The sequence below is a fragment of the Coregonus lavaretus genome (assembly GCF_964263955.1).
Source record: "Coregonus lavaretus genome assembly, chromosome: 37".
Taxonomy (NCBI): Eukaryota; Metazoa; Chordata; class Actinopteri; order Salmoniformes; family Salmonidae; genus Coregonus; species Coregonus lavaretus.
Genome location: NC_140024.1, coordinates 27,024,901 through 27,048,610, shown reverse-complemented (window position 1 = coordinate 27,048,610; position 23,710 = coordinate 27,024,901). Strand labels below are relative to the sequence as shown.

General features: G+C 43.8%; 1 protein-coding gene across 1 annotated transcript in view; it reads right to left on the bottom strand.

Moving 5' to 3' along the window:
* Positions 1–23,710, bottom strand: part of pcsk6 (proprotein convertase subtilisin/kexin type 6) — a 97,078-nt gene that overhangs the window by 6,579 nt on the left and 66,789 nt on the right. The window contains exons 18-19 of the mRNA XM_084154760.1: positions 23,546–23,649; positions 19,592–19,721 (exon numbers count right to left, since the gene is read on the bottom strand). Of these exons, the coding sequence (XP_084010886.1) occupies positions 19,592–19,721; positions 23,546–23,649 (234 nt within the window). The remainder of the gene's footprint in view (positions 1–19,591; positions 19,722–23,545; positions 23,650–23,710) is intronic.

The following is a 23,710-nucleotide window of genomic DNA, read 5'->3' as shown; positions in this document are numbered from 1 at the left end:
CCTCCATTACATATTTGCAGTCAGGGCAGGTGAAATGTACACCCTCAGTCAGTCCTGTTGATCCTGTTTGATTGCACTAAGCCGCCCGATTTATAGACAATTATGGAGATGACAAAAAAGAATGAGTGGAATGAGTGGAAGAGTGAGAACAAACAGAAGGATATAGTGGAGCAGAGGGAGGAGAAGAAGAGGGAGAAGGTGGGAGGGGTAAAGTGGGGGGAGTCAAAATATAGCTTAAATGGATATAAAACTGGCCATGCTGATTAGGATTAGTTCTTTGCGATACGATTCGGTTTATATTCATTTATATTTCCAAAGAGAGACAGACAGAGAGAGAGAGACAAGAGAGAGAGAGACAGAGAGAGTGACATAGAGAGAGAGAGAGACATAGAGAGAGAGAGACATAGAGAGAGAGAGTGACATACAGAGAGAGAAAGCGAGAGAAAGAGAGTGACATAGAAAGAGTGACCGAAGAGAGAGAAAGCGAGAGAGAGAGAGAGCAAGAGAGAGACAGAGAGAGAGAAAGACAGAGAGAGAGTGACATAGAGAGAGAGAGACAGAGAGAAGACAGAGAGAGTGACATAGAGAGAGAGAGACAGAGAGGAGTGACATAGAGAGAGGTGGAAACTGAGCTGCACTTCCTAACCTCCTGCCAAATGTATGACCATATTAGAGACACATATTTCCTCAGATTACAGCGATCCACTAAGAATTCGAAAACAAACCCAATTTTGATAAACTCCCTTATCTACTGGGTGAAAAACACAGTGTGCCATCACAGCTGCAAGATTTGTGACCTGTTGCCACAAGAAAAGGGCAACCAGTGAAGAACAAACACCATTGTAAATACAACCATATTTATGTTTATTTATTTTCCCATTTGTACTTTAACTATTTGCACATTGTTACAACACTGTATATATACATAATATGACATTTGAAATGTCTTTATTCTTTTGAAACTTCTGAGTGTAATGTTTACTGTTAATATTTATTGTTTATTTCACTTTTGTTTACTATCTACTTCACTTGCTTTGGCAATGTTAACACACGTTTCCCATGCCAATAAAGCCCTTAAATTGAAATTGAAATTGAGAGAGAAAGTGAGAGAGAGAGAGAGAGAGAGAGAGAGAGAGAGCAAGAGAGTGACATAGAGAGAGTGTGACATAGATATAGAGAGAGCAAGAGTGAGAGAGTGACATAGAGAGAGAGCAAGAGAGAGAGCGAGCGAGCGAGAGAGAGAGAGAGAGAGAGAGAGAGAGAGAGAGAGAGAGAAAGCGAGTGCCCCTCGCCACCCGCAACATCCCGCTCTCAATTTAATCTGGTATTTACATATAGCCTACTAATATATGTGTTGAATGCTTTTTTATTTAGAATAGGCCACAAAAAAATATGTCATCCATAGCCTGCACTCGTAGGCTTAATCATGTGCTTAATTTTAAGAATTTAGCAATAAATATAGCAGCACGAGAAAGCTGGAATCCTCTTTTAAATAGTGGCCAGTCAAAACTCTGTCCAGGCTAGGCTACATGATGCATGCAACTATGCTTTGAAAAAGACCCCAAAAAATGGAAGTGATAACATTCACACCCATCAGACTATTCTCTATTTAATCTTGTCTTTACATATACTAAATAATATATGTGTGTGAAATTAGTTCTGATTTAGAATGGGCCATTATCATGCTCCAGTCAGAACAGGGGCAGGGTAAAAGACAATAGCAAATGGAGGACGCTTTTCCCGCAGTTCATTTTCATGCCAGCCAGGTAGGCTCCTCCGGTTGTAAAGCGAAGCAATGTGCTTTAATATTACGAACTTTGAGAAATAAATATAGTAGGCCTAGCCTTTAGAAAGCTCTGTTTTCTCATACAATTGCATAGCATAGCCTATAGAAATGTTGCGCTACATGGGCTTATAGGATAACTCGTTTAATTCCATGGATCAACCAGCTATGTGGAGCTGGCTCTCGCTGCGCAACACATGATCCTATTCTGCTCAAACTCTGATGCCAGAGCTCTCATGAACGGTTTGATTTGATTTTCGATTTGATTTGCATTGATGTCAGAGTGATTTGAGGGACAATAGAGTGTTGTGTCCCAGGCCATTAGGGACTGGCCATTAACAAGTTTTGTAGGCTACTAATGACCATCAGTGGCATCAGAGCACAGTTTGGAGAAGCCTAGTTACCGTGACTCAACGGTCATGTGGAATTTGACTGCGGTCATGACTCATGACTAGGGCTGTTATGGTGACCGTATTACTGCCACACCAGCGGTTACGAGTCATGACGGCAGTCAAATTCCACATGATCGTTTAGTCATGGCAATTAGGCTTCTCCAAGCTCTGATGCTGCTGATGGTCATTAGTAGCCTACCAAACTTGCTAACTGCCTGGTACTCAGCACTCTATTGTCCCTCTAATCATTCTGACAACAATGCAAATGTTTTCAAAAACTAATCAAACACTTAATGAGAGCCCATGAGCTCATGTTGCGCAACATTTCTATAGGCTATGCAATTGCGTGAGAAAAAAAGAGTGATGGTCTCTATTAAAAAGTGGAGGTTCCCATCAGCTTTCTAAAGGCCTCCTGTAGCTCAGTTGGTAGAGCATGGTGCTTGCAATGCCAGGGTTGTGGGGTCGATTCCCACAGGGGGCCAGTATGAAAAATGTATGCACTCACTAACTGTAAGTTGCTCTGGATAAGAGTGTCTGCTAAATGACTAAAATGTATAGGCCAGGCCTGCTATATTTATTTCTCAACTTTCCTAATATTAAGCACATTGCTTTTCTTTACAACAGGAGTATAGCCTACCTGGCTGGCATGAAAATGAACCATGGTAAAAGTGTCCTCCATTCGCTATTTAAGTGCATAGATGACATGCATTTCCCCCCCCCCCTGTTTCGAGACAGGTGCATGATAATGGTCCATTCTAAATCAAAACAAATTTCACACATAAATGATTTAGTATATGTAAAGACAAGATTAAATCAAGAATAGTATGATGGGTGACAATATTAGCCACTTGTGCAGTGGTGTAAAGTACTTAAGTAAAAACAATTTAAATACTATATATTTTTAACATTTTACTTTTACTTCACTACATTCCTAAAGAAAATAATGTACTTTTTACTCCATTCATTTTCCCTGACACCCAAAAGTACTCGTTACATTTTAAATGCTTAGCAAGGAGGACATTTTTTCAAATGTATGCACTTATCAAGAAAACATCCCTGTTCATCCCTACTGCCTCTGAACTGGCAGACTCACTAAACACAAATGCTTCATTTGTAAATGATGTTGGAGTGTGACACTGGCTATCTGTAAATTTAAAAAACAATACAAATGTGCCGTCTGGTTTGCTTAATATAAGGAATTTGAAATGATGTATACTTGTCCTTTTGATACTTAAGTATATTTGAGCAATTACATTTACTTTTGAAACTTAAGTACATTTAAAACCAAATACTTTTAGACTTTTACTCAAGTAGTATTTTACTGGGTGCCTTTCACTTTTACTTGAGTCATTTTCTATTAAAGTATCTTTACTTTTACTCATGTATGACAATAAGGTACTTTTTCCACCACTACACTTGTGAATGATATATTATCACTTGGGAATGACGCCCAGCTTGTGTGCAGTAAGGCAGGAAACAACACATGCCTTTTTTTGTGCAACTTTTTTAAATCATAGACGCTCACCTCGTGTAGCCTGGCCCATAGGCCTATATGTTTTGATAAGGTTTGTATCACAACTAAAAAGTGGGCAAATAACTTCTTAAAATTAAGCACATTAATCCGCTTTACAACGGGTGTAGAGCCTGACTGGCATACATACGCAACGCATGAGTTTCAAGTTTGGAGAAGATCATTTTCACCACAAAAATGCACCTTTATAATAAAAGCATTACATACATAATCGCATTTGCAGTCACTTTTGAGAATGGTGTTTTCCCATTAATTGATTACATTTTGGAACATTCACATTTATAGCCTACTGCCGTGTGCGCATTGCTGCACTTATAATGTGAAGAAATAGCCTAATAGTTTATCAACATTTTAAGCTAAACGTTCTGATCTGATCTGTTGCGTCAGCCTCATTACTTTTAAAAGCTTTTTTGATGCTAGTTGTTGTATTAATTTGGGATTTATCGCATTCCACAACTGTCCAAGACTATGTTTGGAATATTTATTTATTGCACAGAATAAAATAGGTCAACTTTTGTACTATGGGGGACAGTAGCTCCTCCCTGTGTAGCTCAGTTTGTAGAGCATGGCGCTTGCAACGCCAGGGTTGTGGTTTGATTCCCACGGGGGGCCAGTATGAAAATGTATGCACTCACTAACTGTAAATTGCTCTGGATTAGAGCGTCTGCTAAATGACTAAAATGTAGATTGACATAGGCTAGTGCTTTTGCTGTTCGTTAGGCCTACTCATCTTGTTGGCTGACGAAAAGTAAATATGGACAGTTCTTCCAACATCTTCAATATGCACCTCGGAATTCGAAAAGGATGCACGCAGTTGCGTCCCCGATGTGTCTGTCTTCACTTGTAGCCTGTGAGAAGGACCCGATCACATGACGGGCATTGGCTAAAAATAATTGAGATATCAGAGAGCCATGTGAGTGAGAGGTGCTTCAGAGCACGCAGCTGGGAGAAGGGAATTATAATTATTATATTCAGCCCAAGGGCACAACAGCCACTGGCCGCGAAATACATGTATTTTTTTAGGGGGCATTACGGCCACACAAAGGGGATGCTGCCGGGAAATTCGAGGCATTATCAAGTGCTTGTCAAATTGTGAATGAGAGACTGATGAAGTGAGTGCAGCCTGCGCAAAAAAAAACAAAGCAGAGCTCATGCCTTTTATGCAACTTTTTTCAAATCATTTGGAGAAAATATCCTTTCTATTTTATTCAGCTATGTTCAATTGTATTCTTCATACTATAAAATAATATAAAATAAAGCCACAAAATTCTAAGCAAATTTGTCTGCTAAATGAACTAGTGTAGCCCACAGCCATATGGCATATGTCACGCCCTGGCTCTGGGGACTCTTATATGTTGAGCCAGGGTGTGGATTTTCTATGTGTGATTTTCTATGTTGTGTTCTAGTTCGTGTTTTCTATGTTGGCCAGGGTGGTTCCCAATCAGAGGCAGCTGATTCTCGTTGTCTCTGATTGGGACCCATACTTAGGCAGCCTTTTGGCACTAGTTTATTGTGGGATCTTGTTCCGGAAGGTTTGTGTTGGTGTTATTTAACCCAGGACTTCACGTATCATTTGGTTTGTTGTTTTTGTTCGTGTTGTGGTGTACTTAAATAAAAGATGTACGCATATCACGCTGCGCCTTGGTCCGCATCTTATAACGATCGTGACAGCATAGCCAGATCAGGGCCTAACATTGTTTGTTTGTTTTGTTTTAGTCATTTAGCAGACATAACATAACACCTAACATAACAACAACTTAGAGTATGCTATTCTGTTCTTCTGAAATAGACTACATTTTCTTCATATCATGTTTCTTTAGACCTGTCTAAAATAAATAAAAAAATTATTGTCATGGGGTAGGCTATATTACATGGATTTATTATGCTTTTTTAAATGTAGATGTTCCAAAGGTCTGCATCAGCGGCTTGTAGGCTATGCGTGGAAGCCAGGAGATGTAAAATGTTTTTATGTTAATTAACAGTCAATTACCGTGAGACTGGCAGTTATTTGCTTGAAAATCACCAGCTGACAAAATGTCATGACCGCCACAGCCCTACTCATGACTGGTGGTGGTGGTAATACGGTCACCATAACAACCAGTCTGACCTAGTGGGTGATGGGACAGGGTCTGACCTAATGGATACTGGGACAGACAGGGTCTGACCTAGTGGGTGATGGGACAGGGTCTGACCTAATGGATACTGGGACAGACAGGGTCTGACCTAGTGGGTGATGGGACAGGGTCTGACCTAATGGATACTGGGACAGACAGGGTCTGAGCTAGTGGGTGATGGGACAGGGTCTGACCTACTGGGTGATGGGACAGGGTCTGACCTAGTGGGTGATGAGACAGGGTCTGACCTAGTGGGTGATGGGACAGGGTCTGACCTAGTGGGTGATGGGACAGGGTCTGACCTAGTGGGTGATGAGACAGGGTCTGACCTAATGGGTGATGGGACAGGGTCTGAACTAGTGGGTGATGAGACAGGGTCTGAACTAGTGGGTGATGGGACAGGGTCTGAACTAGTGGGTGATGGGACAGGGTCTGACCTAGTGGGTGATGGGACAGGGTCTGACCTAGTGGGTGATGAGACAGGGTCTGAACTAGTGGGTGATGAGACAGGGTCTGACCTAGTGGGTGATGAGACAGGGTCTGAACTAGTGGGTGATGGGACAGGGTCTGAACTAGTGGGTGATGGGACAGGGTCTGACCTAGTGGGTGGTGAGACAGGGTCTGACCTAGTGGGTGGTGAGACAGGGTCTGACCTAATGGATACTGGGACAGACAGGGTCTGACCTAGTGGGTGATGGGACAGGGTCTGACCTAGTGGGTGATGGGACAGGGTCTGACCTAGTGGGTGATGAGACAGGGTCTGAACTAGTGGGTGATGAGACAGGGTCTGACCTAATGGATACTGGGACAGACAGGGTCTGACCTAGTGGGTGATGGGACAGGGTCTGACCTAGTGGGTGATGGGACAGGGTCTGACCTAGTGGGTGATGGGACAGGGTCTGACCTAGTGGGTGATGAGACAGGGTCTGACCTAGTGGGTGATGGGACAGGGTCTGACCTAGTGGGTGATGGGACAGGGTCTGACCTAGTGGGTGATGGGACAGGGTCGGACCTAGTGGATACTGGGACAGACAGGGTCTGACCTAGTGGGTGATGGGACAGGGTCTGACCTAGTGGGTGATGGGACAGGGTCTGACCTAGTGGGTGATGGGACAGGGTCTGACCTAGTGGGTGATGGGACAGGGTCTGACCTAGTGGGTGATGGGACAGGGTCGGACCTAGTGGATACTGGGACAGACAGGGTCTGACCTAGTGGGTGATGGGACAGGGTCTGACCTAATGGATACTGGGACAGACAGGGTCTGACCTAGTGGGTGATGGGACAGGGTCGGACCTAGTGGATACTGGGACAGACAGGGTCTGACCTAGTGGGTGATGGGACAGGGTCTGACCTAGTGGGTGATGGGACAGGGTCTGACCTAGTGGGTGATGGGACAGGGTCTAACCTAGTGGGTGATGGGACAGGGTCTAACCTAGTGGGTGATGGGACAGGGTCGGACCTAAGGGGGAGAGAGAGAACAGAGCTATCGAATCCCCCTCCAGAGAGTGACAAGGCTCAACAACAACTGTAAGAATGTAAGCGAATAGAGAGAGAGGGGTGATAAAAGACGGAGAGAGAGAGAGAGAGAGAGAGAGAGAGAGAGAGAGAGAGAGAGAGAGTGGGGGAGTCACAAGAAAGCTTAGATGCATGTAAACTTAGCTATGCTGATTAAGACTAGTTATTTGCAATATTATTTGGCTTTTTCTTAAATTTTTGTAACCGGTGGCTTTCAAAAGTAGTTCAAAATAGAACCGCATAATATACGAAGTTTCTACATGCCAATTATAAAACCCTCTTTTTCATACTCTCATATGACGTGACATACAGTATACTGTAAACAGGTTCTCTCCCTCTCCCCCCTTCTCTCTCTCTCTCTCTCTCTCTCTCTCGCTCCTTCTCCTGTTATTAAAACCTTTCCTTGCCCTGTTACCCATGGGTCATATCCTTCACAGTTATTTTATTGCCTTCTAGCACCGTGGCCACAAGCCACCCACACTCCTCTCTCTCTTCCTCCTGACTATCCCTCTTTCCCCCCGCCATTTCCAGCTCCTGCCCCAAGCCAGAGAGAGAAGATAAGAAATAGAGATAGAGAGGGAAGCAAAGAGAGAGGGAGAGAGAGGGGAATAGAGAGAGAGAGATAGAGAATGAGAGCTAGAGAGAGAGAGAGAGAGAGAGAGAGAGGGGGGGGGGGGGGGGGGGAGGAAGATAATCCATTCCAGGTGGCAATGCAAACCATGACCCAGAGAGAACTGACAACTCAAAGAAAGAGAGAGAGAGAACCTTGGGAAAATCCTCTGCATTATCTGGAGAAGAGTCCCCTAAGCAAGCTGGTCCTGGGGCTCTGTTCACAAACACAAACAGACCCCACAGAGGCCCAGGACAGCAACACAATTAGACCTAACCAAATCATGAGAAAACAAGAAGATAATTACTTGACACATTGGAAAGAATTGACAAAAAAAACAGAGCAAATTAGAATGCTATTTGTCCCTAAACAGAGTGTACACAGTGGCAGAATACCTGACCACTGTGACTGACCCAAACTTAAGGAAAGCTTTGACTATGTACAGACTCAGTGAACATAGCCTTGCTATTGACAAAGGCCGCCGTAGGCAGACCTGGCTCTCAAGAGAAGACAGGCTATGTGCACACTGCCCACATAATGAGGTGGAAACTGAGCTGCACTTCCTAACCTCCTGCCAAATGTATGACCATATTAGAGACACATACTTCCCTCAGATTACACAGACCCACAAAGAATTCGAAAACAAATCCAATTTGGATAAACTCCCAATCACAGCAACATGATTTGTGACCTGTTGCCACAAGAAAGGGGCAACCAGTGAAGAACAAACACCATTGTAAATACAACCTATATTTATGTTTATTTATTCTCCTTTTGTACTTTAACTATTTGCACATCATTATAACACTGTATATAGACATAATATGACATTGAAATGTCTTTATTCTTTTGGACCTTTTGTGAGTATAATGTTTACTGTTAATTTTTTATAGTTTATTTCACTTTTGTTTATTGTCTATTTCACTTGCTTTGGCAATGTTAACATATGTTTCCCATGCCAATAAAGCCCTTAAATTGAATTGAAATGTAATTGAGAGAGAGACAGCGTAAGAGACAGAGAGATAGATAGAGAGAGAGAGAACGAGAACGAGAGAGAGCAAGACAGTGACAGAGAGAGAGAGAGAGAGAGAGGGAGAGAGAGAGAAAGAGCGAGAGAGACACAAAGAGAGAGCAAGACAGTGACAGAGAGAGAGAGAGAGACATACAGAGAGAGAGAGAGAGAGCAAGATAGTGACAGAGAGAGCAAGACAGTGACAGAGAGCAAGACAGTGACAGAGAGAGAGAGGGAAAGAGGAGATAGAAACAAAGAGAGAGCAAGACAGAGAGACAGAGACAGCAAGACAGAGAGAGAGAGAGAGAAGAGAGAAACAAAGAGAGAGCAAGAGAGAGACAGAGAGAGAGAGAGACAGAGAGAGAGAGAGAGAGACAGTGACAGAGACAGTGACAGAGAGAGAGAGAGAGACAGTGAGAGACAGAGAGAGAGAGAGAGAGAGAGAGAGAGAGAGAGAGAGAGAGAGAGAGAGAGAGAGAGAGAGAGAGAGAGAGAGAGAGAGAGAGAGAGAGAGAGAGAGAGCGAGAGAGCGAGAGAGAGAGAGAGAGAGAGAGCGAGAGAGAGAGAGAGAGAGAGAGAGAGAGAGAGAGAGAGAGAGAGAGAGAGGAGAATACATTCCCGGTGCCGTCGCGAAACCATGACCTTCTATCAGAGCCTCTATTTGTTCCTGACAGCTCCCATAAACCACTGGGCTGATTTATAACCCCAGTTAGTTCTGTTGATCCTGTTTGATTGCACTAAGCCACCTGATTTATAGACAATTATGGAGATGGAATAAAATAATGAGTGGAAGAGGGAAACAGAAGGTGTTTTTTGTGTGTTTTCTTTAATGTTATGGGGTAGATCAGCTTTAATATTGCAGATAAACTGTGGCTTCAATCAATGTAATTGATTCGGAAAGTATTCAGACCCCTTGACTTTTTCCACATTTTGTAACGTTACAGCCTTATTTTTTTAGGGGGTAGATCAGCTTTAAGATTGCAGATAGATTGTAACTTCCAACAATGTAATTGTCTGCATCACTTCCAATCCCCCATATGTTTTTTTCTCTCGCATATATATATATATATATATATATATATATATGCAACAGTTGAAGTCGTAAGTTTACATACACCTTAGCCAAATACATTTAAACTCAGGTTTTTCACAATTCCTGACATTTAATCCTAGTAAAAATTCCCTGTCTTAGGTCAGTTTGGATTACCACTTTATTTTAAGAATGTGAAATGTCAGAATAATAGTAGAGAGAATGATCTATTTCAGCTTTTATTTATTTCATCACATTCCCAGTGGGTCAGAAGTTTACATACACTCAATTAAGATTTGGTAGCATTGCCTTTAAAATTGTTTAACTTGGGTCAAACGTGTCGGGTAGTCTTCCACAAGCTTCCCACAATAAGTTGGGTGAATTTTGGCCCATTCCTCCTGACAGAGCTGGTGTAACTGAGTCAGGTTTGTAGGCCTCCTTTCTCGCACACGCTTTTTCAGTTCTGCCCACAACTTTTATATAGGATTGAGGTCAGGGCTGTCATGACGGGTCAGACCAAGGCGCAGCGTGATATACAGTGGGGAGAACAAGTATTTGATACACTGCCGATTTTGCAGGTTTTCCTACTTACAAAGCATGTAGAGGTCTGTAATTTATATCATAGGTACACTTCAACTGTGAGTGATGGAATCTAAAACAAAAATCTAGAAAATCACATTGTATGATTTTTAAGTAATTAATTTGCATTTTATTGCATGACATAAGTATTTGATACATCAGAAAAGCAGAACTTAATATTTGGTACAGAAACCTTTGTTTGCAATTACAGAGATCATACGTTTCCTGTAGGTCTTGACCAGGTTTGCACACACTGCAGCAGGGATTTTGGCCCACTCCTCCATACAGACCTTCTCCAGATCCTTCAGGTTTCGGGGCTGTCGCTGGGCAATACAGACTTTCAGCTCCCTCCAAAGATTTTCTATTGGGTTCAGGTCTGGAGACTGGCTAGGCCATTCCAGGACCTTGAGATGCTTCTTACGGAGCCACTCCTTAGTTGCCCTGGCTGTGTGTTTCGGTCGTTGTCATGCTGGAAGACCCAGCCACGACCCATCTTCAATGCTCTTACTGAGGGAAGGAGGTTGTTGGCCAAGATCTCGCGATACATGGCCCCATCCATCCTCCCCTCAATACGGCGCAGTCGTCCTGTCCCCTTTGCAGAAAAGCATCCCCAAAGAATGATGTTTCCACCTCCATGCTTCACGGTTGGGATGGTGTTCTTGGGGTTGTACTCATCCTTCTTCTTCCTCCAAACACGGCAAGTGGAGTTTAGACCAAAAAGCTCTATTTTTGTCTCATCAGACCACATGACCTTCTCCCATTCCTCCTCTGGATCATCCAGATGGTCATTGGCAAACTTCAGACGGGCCTGGAATGCGCTGGCTTGAGCAGGGGGACCTTGCGTGCACTGCAGGATTTTAATCCATGACGGCGTAGTGTGTTACTAATGGTTTTCTTTGAGACTGTGGTCCCAGCTCTCTTCAGGTCATTGACCAGGTCCTGCCGTGTAGTTCTGGGCTGATCTCTCACCTTCCTCATGATCATTGATGCCCCACGAGGTGACTTCTTGCATGGAGCCCCAGACCGAGGGTGATTGACCGTCATCTTGAACTTCTCCCATTTTCTAATAATTGCGCCAACAGTTGTTGCCTTCTCACCAAGCTGCTTGCCTATTGTCCTGTAGCCCATCCCAGCCTTGTGCAGGTCTACAATTTTATCCCTGATGTCCTTACACAGCTCTCTGGTCTTGGCCATTGTGGAGATGTTGGAGTCTGTTTGATTGAGTGTGTGGACAGGTGTCTTTTATACAGATAACGAGTTCAAACAGGTGCAGTTAATAAAGGTAATGAGTGGAGAACAGGAGGGCTTCTTAAAGAAAAACTAACAGGTCTGTGAGAGCCGGAATTCTTACTGGTTTGTAGGTGATCAAATACTTATGTCATGCAATAAAATGCAAATGAATTACTTAAAAATCATACAATGTGATTTTCTGGATTTTTGTTTTAGATTCCGTCTCTCACAGTTGAAGTGTACCTATGATACAAATTACAGACCTCTACATGCTTTGTAAGTAGGAAAACCTGCAAAATCGGCAGTGTATCAAATACTTGTTCTCCCCACTGTATGTACATGTTTATTTACTGATAAACACCACGACAAAACAACAAACTAAACAAAACGTGAAGTCCAAGGTAGCACACACACAACATATCTTACACGGAACAAGATCCCACAACTACACAGTGCCAATAGGCTGCCTAAGTATGATCCCCAATCAGAGACAACGAGCGACAGCTGCCTCTGATTGGGAACCACACCGGCCAACATAGATCCACACATACTAGCACAACAAGGAATATACACACGTCCCATGAGTCAGGGCGTGACAGTACCCCCCCCCCCCCCCCCCCCCCACCCCTCCAAAGGTGCAGACTCCGACCGCACAACATAAACATAACCGGGTAGGGGCCGGGTGGGCAAACCAAACACTGCATTCCACAGTAAGAACATCATACCAAAGGTCAAGCATGGTGGTGGTGGTGTGATGGTTTGGGGATTCTTTGCTGCCTCAGGACCTGGACGACTTGCCTTAATAGAAGGAACCATGAATTCTGCTCTGTATCAGAGAATTATACAGGAGAATGTCAGACCATCCGTCTGTGAGCTGAAGCTGAAGCACAGCTGGGTCATGCAGCAAGACAATGATCCAAAACACACAATCAAGTCTACATGAAAATTGCTAAAAAGCAACACATTTGAAGTTTTGGAATGGCCTAGTCAAAGTCCAGACCTAATCCCAATTGAGATGTTGTGGCAGGACTTGAAATGAGCAGTTCATGTTTGAAAACCCACACGTCACTGAGTTAAAGCAGTTCTGCATGGAAGAGTGGGCCAAAATTCCTCCACAGCGACGTGAGAGACTGATCACCAACTACAGGAAGCATTTGGTTGGAGTCATTGCAGCTAAAGGTGGCACAACCAGCTATTGAGTGTAAAAGGGCAATTACTTTTTCACACAGGGGAATTGGGTGTTGCATAACTTTGTTTTTGAAATAAATATGTAATTGTTGTGTTATTTGTTCACTTATGTTCCCTTTATCTAATATTAGGTTTTGGTTGAAGATCTGATAACATTCAGTATCACAAATATGCAAAAGTAGAGAAAATTAGAAAGGGGGCAAATACTTTTTCATAGCACTGTATATACACACACACATACATATATATGCGGTAATGTTGCAATTATTTGGTTGTAATTTTGGGTAGAGCAGACATTTCCATATGTTTTTGTTAGCTGCATGTGCGACATAACTCCACCAGTCCTACCTATGATATCATTTATGAAGATTATACCTTTTTTAAACATTTTTTCAAAAAACAATGTTTTTTTAATCAATTTGTATATTTGAGTTTAACCACAATATTTGTTGCATTATTTGTTCTGTCATTTCTGGAGGATAAATTGAAATTGCAACCAACTTTCTATGACTTGTTTTAGAAATAGTGATATTTGGGAGATTATTTCCTTTTCAAATAACTGAAAGTGAGTGGTTGTAATCTGAATAAAGGGAAAAAGGCCGTTCTTGAACATTGGGTGAGACAATCTTACTAATTTGCTAGAGAACCAGTTAGGATGTAAGTATAACTTTTGTATGACTGAAGCTTTTAGTGATAGGTCTAATGTTTTAATATTTAATAACTTCTGTCCTCCGAATTCATATGCATTATATAAATACACCTGTTTAATTTTGTCTGGCTTGCCATTCCAAATAAAATGGAATCTTTTTTTCTCATATAATTTAAAAAACTGTTCGCTAGGCGTAGGCAAGACCATAAGCAAATAGGTAAACTGGGATAATACTAAAGCTTTAATCAGGGTGATTTTTCCACAAATTGACAGGTATTTACCTTTCCATGGTAGCAAGATCTTATATATTTTTGCTAACTTTCTATTCAAATGTATTGGAGTGAGATCACTTATTTAATTTACTCCGGGATGCTGACCTTCTAGGAAGAGTTGCAAAGAAAAAGCCATATCTCAGACTGCCCATCTTAATCTTTTATTTTTATTGGCCATTCTGAGATATGACTTTTTCTTTGCAACTCTCCCTAGGAGGTCAGCATCCCGGAGTCGCCTCTTCACTGTTGATGTTGAGACTGGTGTTTTGCGGGTACTATTTAATGAAGCTGCCAGTTGAGGACCTGTGAGGCGTCCGTTTCTCAAACTAGACACTCTAATGTATTTGTCCTCTTGCTCAGTTGTGCACTGCGGCCTCCCACACCTCTTTCTATTCTGGTTAGAGCCAGTTTGCGCTGTTCTGTGAAGGGAGTAGTACACAGCGTTGTACGAGATCTTCAGTTTCTTGGCAATTTCTCGCATGGAATAGCCTTCATTTCTCAGAACAAGAATAGACTGACGAGTTTCAGAAGAAAGTTATTTGTTTCTGGCCATTTTGAGCCTGTAATCGAACCCACAATTGCTGATGCTCTAGATACTCAACTAGTCTCAAGAAGGCCAGTTTTATTGCTTCTTTAAATCAGCACAACAGTTTTCAGCTGTTCTAACATAATTGCAAAAGGGTTTTCTAATGATCAATTAACCTTTTTAAATGATCAACTTGGATTAGCAAACATAACGTGCCATTGGAACACAGGACTGATGGTTGCTGATAATGGGCCTCTGTACGCCTATGTAGATATTACATAAAAAAATCAGCCGTTTCCAGCTACAATAGGCATTTACAACATTAACAATGTCTACACTGTATTTCTGATCAATTTGATGTTATTTTAATAGACAAAAAAATTGCTTTTCTTTCGAAAACAAGGACATTTCTAAGTGACCCCAAACCTTTGAACGGTAGTGTACTGTATATATTTTAAAAAAATTGATGTTCCTTTGTTATTTTCCCCTAACCCTACTCCCTTAATTGGAGTAAACTAATGGACAACAACACTTAGCCTTCTACTTCCAGCTTATACAGTCGTGGTCAAAAGGTTTGAGAATGACACAAATATTAATTTTCACAAAGTCTGCTGCCTCAGTTTTGATGATGGCAATTTGCATATACTCCAGAATGTCATGAAGAGTGATCAGATGAATTGCAATTAATTGCAAAGTCCCTCTTTGCCATGAAAATGAACTTAATCCCCCAAAAAACATTTCCACTGCATTTCAGCCCTACCACAATGTCAGTGATTCTCTCGTTAACACAGGTGAGAGTGTTGACGAGGACCTGGTGTCAAGAAGGGCAGCAAAGAAGCCCCTTCTCTCCAGGAAAAACATCAGGGACAGACTGATATTCTGCAAAAGGTACAGGGATTGGACTGTTGAGGACTGGGGTAAAGTCATTTTCTCTGATGAATCCCCTTTCCGATTGTTTGGGGCATCCAGAAAACACCTTGTCCGGAGAAGACAAGGTGAGCGCTACCATCAGTCCTGTGTCATGCCAACAATAAAGCATCCTGAGACCATTCATGTGTGGGGTTGCTTCTCAGCCAAGGGAGTGGGCTTACTCACAATTTTGCCTAAGAACACAGCCATGAATAAAGAATGGTACCAACACAACCTCCAAGAGCAACTTCTCCCAACCATCCAAGAACTGTTTGGTGACGACCGATTCCTTTTCCAGCATGATGGAGCACCTTGCCATATGGCAAAAGTGATAACTAAGTGGCTCGGGGAACAAAACATCGACATTTTGGGTCCATGGCCAGGAAACTCCCCAGACCTTAATCCCATTGAGAACTTGTTGTCGATCCTCAAGAGGTGGGTGGACAAACAAAAACCCACAAATTATGACAAACTCCAAGCATTGATTATGCAAGAATGGGCTGCCATCAGTCAGGATGTCGCCCAGAAGTTAATTGACAGCATGCCAGGGCGGATTGCAGAGGTCTTGAAAAAGAAGGGTCAACACTGCAAATATTGACTCTTTGCATAAGCTTAATGTAATTGTCAATAAAAGCCTGACACTTATGGAATGCTTGTAATTATACTTCAGTATACCATAGTAACATCTGACAAAAATATCTCATAACACTGAAGCAGCGAACTTTGTGAAGACCAATACTTGTGTCATTCTCAAAACTTTTGACCACGACTGTACATACTATATACATTTTACGGACACAGTATATTTTACAATAGTTATCTTGTATTTGTTTTTAGTCCCATCCTTCAGCTCCTCTCAACCCCTGGAGCGGTGGTTAGTAGTTAGAGAGGGCATTGTGTGGTGCAGCAGATTGGTTCTCTAAGGGTTGAGAGGACAAAGGATTCCTCTGGCTCTTTTGGGGCTTTGGGCATGGGTTTGTTGTCTAAGGCTAGGCATTTGGAACAAATTATTTGAGAGAGAGAGCGAGAGAGAGAGAGAGAGAGCGCGAGAGAGAGAGAGACAGAGAGAGAGAGAGAGAGAGAGAGAGAGAGAGAGATACCAATTAATGGGAGCCAGATGGTCAATGGTACTGACCCTCAGTCAGTCAGTCTCCAACAGAAGAAAGGTGAACGACAGGTGAGAGAGGAGGGATGGAGAGAGGAAGAGAGAGAGAAGGGAGAGAGAGGAGAGGGAGAAGGGAGAAAGAAGGGAGAGAGAAGAGAGAGAGGAGAGGGAGAAGAGAGAGAGAAGCGAGGGAGAAGGGAGAGAGGAAGAGAGAGGAGAGGGAGAAGGGAGAGAGGAGCATGGGAGAAGGGAGAGAGAAGCAAGGGAGAGAGAAGGGAGAGAGAGGAGAGGGAGAAGGGAGAGAGAGGAGAGGGAGAAGGGAGAGAGAAGGGAGAGAGAGGAGAGGGAGAAGGGAGAGAGGAGAGGGAGAAGGGAGAGAAGGGAGAGAGAGGAGAGAGAGAAGGGAGATAAAAGAGAGAGAGAAGGGAGAGAGAGGAGAGGGAGAAGGGAGAAAGAAGGGAGAGAGAAGAGAGAGAGAAGCGAGGGAGAAGGGAGAGAGAGGAGAGAGAGAAGGGCGAGAGAAGCGAGGGAGAAGGGAGAGAGAAGGGAGAGAGAGCAGAGGGAGAAGGGAGAGAGAGCAGAGGGAGAAGGGAGAGAGATGCGAGGGAGAAGAGAGAGAGAGAAAGGAGAGAGAAGGGAGAGAGATGAGAGGGAGAAGGGAGAGAGAGGAGTGGGAGAAGGGAGAGAGAAGGGACAGGGAGGAGAGGGAGAAGGGAGAGAAGAAAGAGAGAGAGGAGAGGGAGAAGAGAGAGAGAAGGGAGAGAGGAAGAGAGAGGAGAGGGAGAAGGGAGAGAGGAGCGTGGGAGAAGGGAGAGAGGAAGAGAGAGGAGAGAGAAGCAAGGGAGAGAGAAGGGAGAGAGAGGAGAGGGAGAAGTGAGAGAGAAGGGAGAGAGAGGAGAGGGAGAAGGGAGAGAGGAGAGGGATAAGGGAGAGAGAAGGGAGAGAGAGGAGAGAGAGAAGGGAGATAGAAGGGAGATAGAAGGGAGATAGAAGGGAGAGAAGGGCGAGAGAAGCGAGGGAGAAGGGAGAGAAGGGCGAGAGAAGCGAGGGAGAAGGGAGAGAGAAGGGAGAGAGAGGAGAGGGAGAAGGGAGAGAGAGGAGAGGGAGAAGGGAGAGAGAGCAGATGGAGAAGGGAGAGAGATGCGAGGGAGGAGAGAGAAGGGAGAGAGAGAAGGGAGGGAGAAGGGAGAGAGGAGGGAGAGAGAGGAGTGGGAGAAGGGAGAGGAAGGGAGAGGGAGGAGAGGGAGAAGGGAGAGAGAGGAGTGGGAGAAGGGAGAGAGAGAAGGGAGAGAGAAGGGAGAGGGAGGAGAGGGAGAAGAGAGAGAGAGGCTCTTTTGGGGCTTTGGGCATGGGTTTGTTGTCTAAGGCTAGGTATTTGGAACAAATTATTTGAGAGAGAGAGCGAGAGAGCGAGGGAGGGGGAGATAGAGAGAGAGAGAGACATACCAATTAATGGGAGCCAGATGGTCAATGGTACTGACCCTCAGTCAGTCAGTCTCCAACAGAAGAAAGGTGAAAGACAGGTGAGAGAGGAGGGATGGAGAGGGGAAGAGAGGGAGAAGGGAGAGAGAAGGGAGAGAGAGGGGAGAGAGAGGGGAGAGAGGGAGAAGAGAGAGAGAAGTGAGGGAGAAGGGAGAGAGGAAGAGAGAGGAGAGGGAGAAGGGAGAGAGGAGAGGGAGAAGGGAGAGAGGAGAGGGAGAAGGGAGAGAGAGGAGAGGGAGAGGAGAGGGAGAAGGGAGAGAGAGGAGAGGGAGAAGGGAGAGAGAAGGGAGAGAGAGGAGAGGGAGAAGGGAGAGAGAGGAGAGGGAGAGGAGAGGGAGAGAGAGGAGAGGGAGAAGGGAGAGAGAAGCGAGGGAGAAGGGCGAGAGAAGCGAGGGAGAGGAGAGGGAGAAGGGAGAGAGATGAGAGGGAGAAGGGAGAGAGGAGAGGGAGAAGGGAGAGAGATGAGAGGGAGAAGGGAGAGAGAAGAGAGAGAGAAGGGAGAGAGAAGAGAGAGAGAAGGGAGAGGGAGGAGAGGGAGAAGGGAGAGAGAGGAGAGGGAAAGGGGAGAGAGAGGAGAGGGAAAGGGGAGAGAGAGGAGAGGGAGAAGGGAGAGAGAGGAGAGGGAGAAGGGAGAGAGAGGAGAGGGAGAAGGGAGAGAGAGGAGAGGGAGAAGGGAGAGAGAAGGGAGAGAGAGAAGAGAGAGAGAAGGGAGAGAGAAGGGAGAGAGGAAGAGAGAGGAGAGAGAGAGAGAAGGGCGGAAGAAGGGAGAGAGAAGGGAGGGAGAGAGCGAGAGAGACAAGTGGACATAGAAAAGGAACGTGAAAAGAAACCGAGAGACAGTAAGAGAAGCGCTGATGTTGAAGGTAGTTCAGAGATGTCTTTACACCTCAATCCCACAATAACAGGAAAGATTGGCACTATCTAATTAGAGGCTGCTAATCCTTGCCACAGAGGGTTCAGAATATGAACTCAGCTCGAGTTTAGACTACTTAGATAAGTAGATGAATAACTTGGAGTTAAACTAAGCCTTAATTGTGTTTTTATAACCGACAACCGATTTTCCGGAAAGAAATTAAGCCTAATCTTGGACTCAAAAGCATGCTCAATGAGAATTCTGTCTGGAAAACTGACCCTGAATTTCCTGTTTGGCACTTTTCACCCTACAGAGCTAAGCCAAGCCAAGCTGTACTGTAGCCTGGTTACACATCCACCATACTTGGATCCACTGTAACAGTGCTGGACAGGACAATGTGAAAAGAAAAGGAAATATAATCTCGGCCTCTAGCCGGCTCTCTCTCTGTCAAACCGTCTGGTTACACAGCGCCTAAAAAAGAGACTTGAATGGAAGCCTATGTCAGGAGCAGGAAAATCTCCCGATCGATTTTCACCATATAGCATAACGTTCAGAACCTCCGCCCTACAGTTAGGATTTAAAAGGGGTGAGCTTTGAAATCCACAGTGTTTCCAGGCTCTATATGCATTAGCAATTGTCCCGTGTAGCTCAGTTAGTAGAGCATGGCGCTTGCAACGGTAGGGTTAGGGGTTCAATTCCCAAGAGGGACCAGAATGGAAAATGTATAGGCTCAATACTGTACGTTGCTCTGGCTAAGAGTGTCTGCTTTAAATGCAATTAAGCCTGATGATTGGGTTAGGGGTAACTCACTTGTGACACATCCCCTGGTGGTAGCCAGCATCCTCTGTTGAGTAGTATCCTGGGGCACAGGTCTGAACGCATCTCCACTCCTGCTGCAGGTGACCTCTGGCACACTGGATACACTCCTCCTTAGCTGGACCTACAGCAACAGTTCAAAACAAAAAAGGACTGGTCCATCTTTAGCAAAGTTCCGGTGTGTAAGAAATTCCCGTCTGATTTCTGCTTCCTGGTTCAAAGTACTTTAAACGGCTGTCCCCTGGACATGCGGTGGTGCCAGACCAAAAGTCAAACATGAAATGCAACGGGGGTCCGACCGTACTCAAAAATGATGATACCTTTCCTAATCCCAATAGCGACATATAAGAAATTGATTCAATTTATTTATAAGTGAGGCCAGATACATTTTCCTAAAGGCATGTCTGGCTTGGCTTGTTTTGGGGACGAACAATCCCTTTAATACTCTCTCTCTCATTACAAATCAGTGCCAGGGCCTTGGTCGAGAGGTGAACCACTAATTCAGCTCCTCTACTACAGCAATAAGCGTCTCTCTCTCCTGGGTGTTGACGCTAAATTCACTTGTTCCACACACACACACATGTGCACACACACAATCAAATCTAATCGCTCAGCTTTCTCTCCCAACAGCGTGTCTGGCTCTGTCTGTCAATACTGTTGGCTCAATGCAGCGCCAGAGCTTCACCAGCTAAATGTCAACTGCGTCCGACGGCCTAACCCCGGGACACAGCGCTCATAATTAGGGGCCGATTTAATGAATGTAAATCAATGAGCGAATCTACACCCATGTAGATCACAGACGTGAGATGTCAACGCTGTGCCGAAAGGGATGATCACGATAAGGAGAACTGGCAAGCAACCTTTTAGTTGGAGAATGAAGTTTTCATCCATTGTGAAATGATGGTATTTTCATGTCTTCTGACCATAGCACAGGTTCCAATCCAAGTGCCAGTGCCGTTTAGCAAACTCCAGACATTTATATTTGTTGGATGAATCGAAAATAGAGCTCTTTGGCCACGCACACAAGTGGCTCCGCCAGAAGGCTGAAACTTGGCCAAATGACAGTGCCTTCAGAAAGTATTAAAACCCCTTGACTTATTCCACATTTTGTTGTGTTATAGCCTGAATTCAAAATTGATTAAAAATGATTTTTTCCTCACCCATCAACACACAATACCCCATAATGACAAAGTGAAAACTTGTTTTTATACATTTTTGCAAATTTATTGAAAATTAACTACATAAATATCTAATTTACATAAGTATTCACACCCCTGAGTCAATACTTTGTAGAAGCACCTTTGGCTGCCATTACAGCTTTGAGTCGTCTTGGGTATGTCTGTATCAGCTTTGCACATCTGGATTTGGGGATTTCTCAAATTCTTCCTTTTCTCAAACTCTGTTAAGTTAAATGGAGAGCGACGGTGAAAAGCGATCTTCAAGTCTTTCCACAGATTTTCAATGGGATTCAAGTCTGGGCTTTGGCAGGGCCACTCAATGACCTTCACATTCTTGTTCTGAAGTCTTTCCAGCATTGCTTTGGCTGTATGCTTGGGGTCATTTTCCTGTTGGAATGTAAATCTTCGCCCCAGTCTAAGGTAATTTGCACTCTGAAGCCGGTTCTCATCAAGGATGTGCCACTCTCCCATAAAGCCCAGATTGGTGAAGTGCTGAGACTATTGTCCTTCTGGCAGGTTCTCCCATCTAAGCCAAGGAACTCTATAGTTCTGTCAGAGTGGTCATTGGATTCTTGGTCACCTCCCTGACCAAGGTCCTTCTTGCCCGGTTGCTCAGTTTGGTCGGACGGCCAGCTGTAGGCAGAGTCTAGGTAGTTCCATATTTTTCCTTTTCCCCAATGATGGAAACCAGTGTGCTCTTGGAAACTTTCAACACTCTAGAAATTGTTTTATACCCTTCCCCAGATATATGCCTCATCACAATTCTATCTCAGAGATCTACGGACAGTTCCTTGGACTTCATGGTATAGTTTCGGCTCTGACATGCACTGTCAACTGTGGGACCTTATATAGACAGGTATGTTACTTTCTAAATCAAATTGGCCAAATGTGGACTCCAATCAAGTTGTAGTGACATCTCAAGGATGATCAAATGAAATTGAATGCACTTGAGCTCAATTTGGAGTGTCTTAGCAAAGGGTTGTGAATGCTTATGTAAATTAGATATTTCTGTATTTCATTTTCAATAAAACGTGTTTTCACGTTGTCATTATGGGGTATTGTGTGTAGATGGGTGAGAAAATTCAGGCTGTAACACAACAAAATGTGGAATAAGTCAAGGGGTATGAATGCTTTCTGAAGGCACGGTATGTGCTAGAACATGGGAGCTGTTCTCAGCAGAACAGGTCAGTATGACAGTATGACACAGCAAGGTCACTCTGACACTATGACCTCCATATATGGGTAATATAGACCGTTGACATTTGATCCTGCCATTCATAAATTGTTCAATGGTAAGAGGACCATTGAGTGATAAAATGCAAACGTTCAAGTGTTTTATTGGCCCTTGAGTGTAATACTCAAAACTGCACTCCAAAAACCTGTCACGGAAACTATAACTGGTGGCTTCTCACACACACACACACACACACACAGACAGAGAACTGGGGTAGTGTCTGGCCCCATGTTTCTCTTGGACATCAGATGCTGTGTGCCCAGCGCTTTGCCTTCTCTGGTCCCAGACACAAGGCCCCTTCCCCCCAGACTCCTGCTAGCTTCATCTGTCCTTCTAGAAACATCCAGTGACTGGGAGGAAATATCTGTCTAGGAATATCTGTCTAGACTTAAATTAGAGCACACACACACACACACACACACACAATCAACCTGGTTGCTTTTCTCTGCCTGGAGGCTGAAACTTGGCCCCAAGTGGATCTTCCAGCAAGACAATAAAACTCAAGTACACATCAAATTCCACAAAAAAATTGTTAATTAACCACAAAATAAACATTTTACAATGGCCATCTAAGTCTCCGGACTTGAACCCAATTGAAAACCTGTTGTTTGAATTGAAGAGGGCAGTCCATAAGTGCAGACAAAGGATATCAAGGATCTGGAAAGATTCTGTATGGAGGAATGGTCTAAGATCCCTCCCAATGTGTTCTCCAATCTCATAAAACATTTTACAAAAAGGCTCAGTGTCGTTACCCTCGTAAGCAGAGGGTGCCGGAGTATTGCAAACAGGGATGCCAATAATGTTGACCCCTATCTTTTTGAGAATTGTTTCTATTACTTGTTAAACAAAATATATTTTTCTGAGCAATTGTATTAGTATAAAATAATATTGGAGCATACAATATAGCTCAGTATTTGTATTATTTATTTTTTGCTCATTTTTATGAAAGAAGTCATAGATTGCAGAGCTCAGTTGGTAGAGCATGGCCAGGATAGTGGGCTTGATTCCCGGGACCACCAGTACCTGAAATATATGCACATATGCCTGTAAGTCGCTTTGGATGAAAGCATCTATAATATTATTATAATAAGTACCTAGTAAACCCATTATGGCTTCTTTACTCTTTGGTGACAGGGACACTTTTTGATGACAGGGAGACTATTTGGTGATGGGGACACTTTTTGGTGACAGGGAGACTTTTGATGACAGGAAGACTTTGTGATGACAGGGAGACTATTTGGTGACACCTTTTGGTATCAGGGACACCTTTTGGTAACAGGGACACTATTTGGTGACAATAACACTATTTGGTGACAGAGAAACTATTTGGTGACAGGGACACTACTTGGTGACAATAACACTATTTGGTGACAGAGAAACTATTTGGTGACAGGGACACTTTTTGGTAACAGGGACACTATTTGGTGACAGGGACACCATTTGGTGACAGGGACACTTTTTGGTGACAGGGACACTATTTGGTGACAGGGACACTATTTGGTGACAGGGACACTATTTGGTGACAGGGACACTGACCTGTGCAGGTAGAGCAGGAGGTGTGACAAGGACTACACTTCATCTGCTCCAGATGAAAGAAGGTTCCGTTGGCACACTCCGGAACACAGGTCATCCCCGCCAGACTGCAGACACACACGCACGCACACGCACACACACACACACACTTAAGTTCTCTACATTACA